The 7,103-nt window shown below is 41.3% G+C and overlaps 1 protein-coding gene across 1 annotated transcript in view; it reads left to right on the forward strand.

Moving 5' to 3' along the window:
* Positions 1-5,304: 5,304 nt before the first annotated feature.
* Positions 5,305-7,103, forward strand: part of med1l (mediator complex subunit 1-like) — an 11,075-nt gene continuing 9,276 nt past the window's right edge. Inside the window, exons 1-2 of the mRNA XM_018765431.2 lie at positions 5,305-5,350; positions 5,674-5,762. Of these exons, the coding sequence (XP_018620947.2) occupies positions 5,323-5,350; positions 5,674-5,762 (117 nt within the window). The 5' untranslated portion in view covers positions 5,305-5,322. The remainder of the gene's footprint in view (positions 5,351-5,673; positions 5,763-7,103) is intronic.

Here is a 7,103-nt window from a genome sequence, read left to right on the forward strand (position 1 = left end):
TGTGCGCGCGGCGGCGAGTAGCGTGATGTCATGCGCGTTCACGGCGCCCAGCCCGAGCACCGCTCCGCCCGTCTCATTTTACTGTCAAAATTCCACGTTTATAGAAGTAAATATACAGTACATCACTGCCGCAACGACTAGCAGCACCGGCGGTAAAAGCCTACCTAAACCATCAAATAGTGCTTTATTTATTTTATTTATTTATTTATTTATTTATTGGGTTTTTTTTTTTTTTTAAAATCCCTGACCCTGTGTTCTGTTATTCTTTTGTTTTGTACAAAATTGCATTTTGTTTTTGGATTTATTTTTAAGAAGGAAAAAAAGAATACCGACGTGTTGGTATCCGAATCGCAGTACAGGCAATCACAGCCGGTGCAGTGATTTACTGCTCTTTTTTTTTTTTTTTTGAAACCTTAGCTTAGCCGCTTTTAGAGGTTCCAGATGTCTTTGACTGCCGTGGAAACGTTAATGCTGTACCACTGCCCATATCCTTTATTTTTTGTGATGAGTTAAATGTTAAAACTTTCTCGGTCTCACCCAGTTATTTATTTATATATATGTGTGTGTGTGTGTGTGTGTGTGTGATTGAAAAGATCTAAAAATACCCTACAGATCTAGTTCTAAAGAAAAGTGAAAACCAATATTGATATTTAGTACAAACTTTTACTTAGTTGAAACCCTTCTGAGAAATAATTTACAAGTTACACCATTTACAAATGCAGTTATCTTACACTTATTTATGGAACTTTCTCCTGAAGCAACTTCCCCATTAATTCAGAGGTGTCATTTTTACTGTATCAATTCAGGGTTTGTACCTTCCTCAAAGGTACTACAGCAGGGGATGGGATTTGAACCTGTATCCTTGGAATAGGAGGCTGTAGTTCCAACTACTCTACCACCTGCCACACTCTAGGTGTTATTCTCTTTAGGTGCTTTCTTTCAGGGGGTGCAGTGACGCAGCGAGTTTGGCCAGGTCTTGCTCACCAGTGGGTCTGGGGTTTGAGTTCTGGTTGGGGTGGCTTGTGGTGGACTGGCATCTTGTTCTGGGTGTGTCCCCTCCTGTACCCTGTGTTGCCAGGTTAGGCTCCAGCTCGCTGCGACCCCACTTCGGACAAGTGGTTTCTGTGTGTGTGTGTGTGTGTGTGTTTTCTTTTTTTGTAACTTGTTTCAATCCACCTATACACTCTAAGAATATTATCACAAATCATTATTTAGCTGATGCTTTTGACCAAGGCAATTAACATATGATTTCCCAATTTATACTGCAGTTTATATTTACTCTACCAATCTGGAGTAAAAAACCTCAAGGGTACTACTGCAAGAGGGGGATTTAAACCCAAAACCTACAGATTACAAGGCAATATTATTCCTGCTGACGATACCTGAATAAATCAGAGCTCATTCTTAAGTGTTTTGCATTGCTCTCCCTGCTCTGAAATGAGAAACAGCAACACACACCTTATAACACACACACACACGGTGGCTGAAACCGCTTGTCCCAAGTGGGGTCGCGGCAAGCCGGAGCCTAACCCGGCAACACGGCGCAAGGCTGGAGTGGGAGGGGACACACCAAGGACGGGACACCTTGTAACACACACTCCAAAATAATAACACCTAGGAATGAAAAAGTTCAGAAGTCAACACACTTTGTGCAATTTGAAATGGGTCAGCGAGTATCATCTTCACATCACCAGTTACTTCACCAGTTAACCAAGAGCTTGCAATTAGTTCCAGCGCAAGGAACTTAACTTGTTTTGCGTCCTCAAAGCAAAAGTCCTTCTGCAAAATATTTATCTATATACCAAAGAAAATAGTTACTTTAGATCAAAACATCTTTATCTGTGTCACACTGAGCAGGCTGGAGACCATGTGTGGACCCAATTGCGGGATCATGGTTTACGAGGAGGGTGCAGTGTCGCAGGGGGTTGGCCCGGGTCCTGCTCTCCAGTGGGTCTGGGGTTCGAGTCCCGCTTGGGGTGCCTTGCGATGGACTGGCGTCCCGTCCTGGGTGCGTCTCCTCCCCCTCCGGCCTTACGCCCTGAGTTGCCGGGTAGGCTCCGGTTCCCCGCGACCATGTATGGGACAAGCGGTTCAGAAAATGTGTGTGTATGTGGTTTACGAGGATATTCAGGACGAGACAATATTCTCAGCTGGGGACAAGTGTGGGTCAATCCGAGGTGCAAATGGGGTACAAGGGGAGAATCTGAAGACATGGTCGATGAGACAAAGGGTGATACTGTGGGAAAGAGGAATAGGGACAAGGAGGCAGGCAAGGGAACAAGGAGCAGGGTAAACAGAGGAAGGACAGATAAGTAACTGGCTCATGGCTCAAAGAGGTTCCACAACTGGAATATGGTAGAGTGGTGGTTTTTATGACCAAGTTTTTCAACCGAAGTCAGATGTTTAACTGGAGTCATGTGCTGCTGGTTGAGGTGCGGGCATGGTCATGACAATCTGGTTAGCAGTGCAAAATTTATGGGCCATCTTTCAAAAAGCCTACAGAACTACAGACCCCAGAGTGTTTCCTGCAATAGGAAGTTCTTAATGTTCCAGATTGATGTGGTCTCGATTCCCCTATTATGACCCGATACACCCAGAATTCCTGCTGAGAGATGTCTGTTTGTTGAGGTTTATTCCCTTTTCTCTAATAATCCATTTATTGGAAATGGGCAAACTTTAAATAACTCCAGAAGCTGGACTGTAGTCTCTAAAAGTTTCCGCAAGGCTGTCTTGAGAAATGTCCATTACTGCAGTGTCTGTATCAAATGTGAAAATTCATTGTGCAAAACATGGTGCCATGTTGTTGCAGTACAGTTATGTAACCATGCTGAATCTGTGCCACGATGACATTCTGGCTGTACATAACATCCAAGCAGCCCTCCAATTTAGTTATTTGTGCAAAGGACTTGACAGTTCTATTGGTCTTTAAATAAATCAGATAAATTGAATTCTTTCCCATCTGGTCACCTGGTTTCCCTTCATTCATTCAGCTGCTTTTTTTTTTTAAAAAAAAAAAAATTTCTTAAGCACAGGTTATATGTTAGGGTGTAGCTTCGAATTCAGCTCAACCTCCGAGGAGTTTGCCTGTTCTCCCTGTGTCTGTATGGGTTTTTTTCCAGGTGCTCCAGTTTCCAGTGCTACAGTCTAAGGACACAAAGCTCAGATTAATTGGTGACTCTGAATAGCCCATAGTCTACGACTGTGTGTGTGAATTTTGTGTGTGTGGATGGATACCCTGCAATGGACTGGCATCCCATCCAGGGTGTACCTCCCAACTTACCTGGTGCCTAGGACTCCAGTTAATGAAAGTGAGTGAATGACAGCAAAAATGTACACCATAATGTTTAAGTTCCCCTTTGTTGTGTATTAACGGAAACACTAAATATAACTTGAATGAATGAATGAATGAATGAATGAATTATTAATCCCAGATGGAAATTCACTTTGGTTGCAGCAGCATCCAGTGTGCAAGACAAATACATATATACACACAACATCTAAATACATACACATGTAAAGTACCCAAATACATAAATAAATAGAAAAATAAGTGAAATAAATAATTAAAAAGCTACTAAATAAATTTACATTCAAACATATTGAAATGCAAGAGAAGGGAGTGGTTTGAAGTTGAAGAGGTGCAGGGTGTGGTTGGATACAGAACAAGCTCACTATTACTTGGTTACACCCCTGGCAGTGCATAGGAAGTGTATATGACCAAAAAATAAAACAATTTATCCAAGAAAGATTATGTAACATAGATATTAAACTGAAAACCTTTTAATGCAGAATCTAGAGGGAGTTTTCAGAAGAGCATCACTACTCTTTTATTTGTGCTGTATACCTCATGGAGTATTTAACCTTTCTCAGCACTACCTTCTTCTCTTTTCATCATAAAGTGTGATGTGTTTAGAGCTGCTGCCTTTGGACCAAAAGGCCACAGGTTCAAATCCCAGCTCTAGTACCCTTGAGTAAGGTACTTACCCTAAATTGGTGTAGTAAAATTACCTGGCTGTATAAAGGGGTAAATAATTGTAAAGAGATTAATATTATAAGTTGCTCTAGAGAAAAATGTCAGCTCATGAATAAATGTGATGATGATACGTTAGTAATATTTGTACTATTACAGCAAAAACACATCACCTTGAAACAGGTAATGAATCTAGGTGTTTTTAAAATAAAATTACAATATTCAGAATATAAGGAAGAAAATGCATTTGTTTATAGCTCTAGTGTGGTGGTGCAGTGGGTTGGACCGGGTCCTGCTCTCCGGTGGGTCCGGGGTTCAAGTCCTGCTTGCGGTGCCTTGTGATGGAGTGGTGTCCTGTCCTGGGTGTGTCCCCTCCAGCCTTACGCCCTGTGTTGCGGGTTAGGCTCTGGCTCCCTGCGACCCTGTATGGGACAAGTGGTTCAAACAGTGTGTCTAGTGGGGCATGGTGGGTTTGGTCTGTGTCTGCTGTGTGGTGGGTCTGGGGTTTGGGTCCTGCTTGTGGTGCCTTGTGACAGACTGGCATCCTGTCTGGGGTGTGTCTCTTTGACCCTTCACCCTGTGTTGCTGGGCACAGGTATGGCCTGCTGTAACCCCACTTGGGGCAAGCAGTTGTAGACAACACAATGCCACTTTCTAGATCTCTTGATACCTTACTGATGTCTGCCACTGAAGTATAAAATGATCTTGGTATATGAGGTCATATTCTTCTCCTTGCCATGATTTTTCACATGTACTAGCAGGACCTGAAATCGTCTGGTGATCATAACACAGCCAGCACCCTCACATTGCATAGTTATTAAGTAAAAGTACAGCTTTTCAACACATATAAATTTAACAGGAGTAATTATGAAATTCTCTAGAAAATAAAACCAGTTATTGAAAATCAGGGCCTTAAACAGCAAAAAAAGAAAAAAAAAACAATATTACTCAGATTACTCATGATTTTAATCATATTAAAATGCACTTCTGAAGAATGGACTATAACTTAACTGGGCATTCTACCAAAAAGAAAAGTGGATTTCAAGGCAGGATATTAATTAAGATGAACACCCATATTAACTATTTAATTTAATTATCATTTAGTTCACAACTATTGCTGGAATCATTTAGACCTCGGGTGCGAAGGTCAATCCGGAGCTGCGCATCACTTCCGATTTTGAAAACATATTCAGAGTTTAAAAAAGACGAAAACAAACGAATAAAGTGCGAGCTGGAAGGACACGCAGACGCACGTGTCTCAAATTGTCTCATCAAAATGTTTCAATTATAGGCCAGCGGGATGGAGGATGACGTCACGGCATGTGCGTCACAGGTCACGTGCACGCGGCGAAATGGACCGCAAAAACGGCGATCGACAAGGTTTCTTAAATTTAAAGACAAGAAATTAATTACATTTTTGAATTGCTTTATATGAAATTAGTGGTGTAGGAATAAATAGCTGGAAAAAGTTTTTTGTTCTGCAACCTAGATATACTTTTCCATGGTTAGAAAAAATAATATATAATTAAAAAAAGTGCAATGCTGTTGAATGCAGTGTGTACAGAACAGAACAGAAGTAATGGACTTTTACTCTTGTCCCTTTGTTTTGTATGGCAATGAATATGATCTGATCAGGAGGTCAAACACAGCACGGATGTTTTTTTTTAACAATAATATATAAAATATGAAATATCCCTTCTCAGGACGTGACCGTTCCCTCTTCTCTCAACTGCGCCATAAATATGAGAAGAGACCTTGGAAGGAGACCCTGAAACTTGTCCGCAGGTGCATGGTAGGTGCCTTCATGAGATGTGTTTATTTCACTTCTGCAAGTTAAAATCTGTATTGCTGTTGGAAATGCTGACTAAGCAGTTTTTTTTTTTTTTTAAATTTTTAAAAAATAATAAGTGAGGGAAGTTGTCATCATATATACAGTATGAGTCTATGGCATTTCGCCTACAAAGATTTCATTGACATGACCACAGGATGCGGTGTTGGCTCACACAGGGTTTAAAAAATAAAAATAATAATGAATTGAATGAGTCTTCTCTTGACACTGAAGTTCACTCAAAGTCAACTTCTGACTTTTGCGTGCTGCATATGACCCAGGCATTTTACTTTAGTGAGGTCCTTAATGGGTATCCTCTTGCTTCATGCCTACAGTTCCAATATACCTCAATGTTAGGTGGTATGAATTTTTCTCTTCCTACAGACCATGGGTAACAGATCATTTTGATTCGGTGAATCATCCATCTATCCATCTTCCTCCGCTGAATCATACACCCATTCCTTCATAATCAGTTCAGTTTATTCCGTGAAACCACCATTAGAAAAATTTCTACAAGGGAGCTGAATTGATGATACTGTAACGACCCGCGTTACTGATTTAATGTAAATAGTTGCATTGTGGGAAATCTGTAAATAATGTCTTTAACCGCTGGGGCCACTTCGGGGGGAATGGTGGGTTAACTGTGTCCCCCACTGTGTTTGGGGAGTTGAGGGGCGCTAAGGCAGGCTGGCTGTAAGCGCAGGTCCTGGAGGAAAAGGGGTCCTTGGACCGAGAGCATTATTTCCCTTGTGTTGGTGTTCAAATAAACCGTTCGTTATGAACGCTGCTTCCGCGTCCTTCCTCGCCCCATCCAAACCCACGGTGCTGCGCCACAATACTGTTATAGGAATAAGATGCTTTTCTCAGACAAAGTTATACCTGCAGTCAGTTAAAATGCTGATATAAGTAGTATATTTATGCATGACAATGATCATGCAAAAAAAAAAAAAAAGTAAAACATTCTAGCTCATCTTCTTCATTCATTCATCTGTTCTCAATAATCCTTGTCCAGTGCAGGGTCACAGAGGTCAGAAATCTGTGTCGAAAGCATATGGTGCAAGGCAGAGTGCACCCTTAATGGAGACATTTTGACAGTTTGCAGAAGGTTGTGATTTAAAAAAAAAAAAAAAAAATTTACAAGGTCACTGCCTATGTGTTGTGCTTTGCAAGGCACAGGGATGGTTTGGTACTAGAAGTTCTGGATAGCAGTAGCAGGTAGTGTAGGGGTTAGAGCCGAGTTTCAAATTCCACCTTCTGCTGTAGTGTCCTTGATCAAGGTACTTACTCTGAATGGCTCTACTTAGT

The sequence above is a fragment of the Scleropages formosus genome, chromosome 5 (assembly GCF_900964775.1).
Source record: "Scleropages formosus chromosome 5, fSclFor1.1, whole genome shotgun sequence".
NCBI classification, from domain to species: domain Eukaryota; kingdom Metazoa; phylum Chordata; class Actinopteri; order Osteoglossiformes; family Osteoglossidae; genus Scleropages; species Scleropages formosus.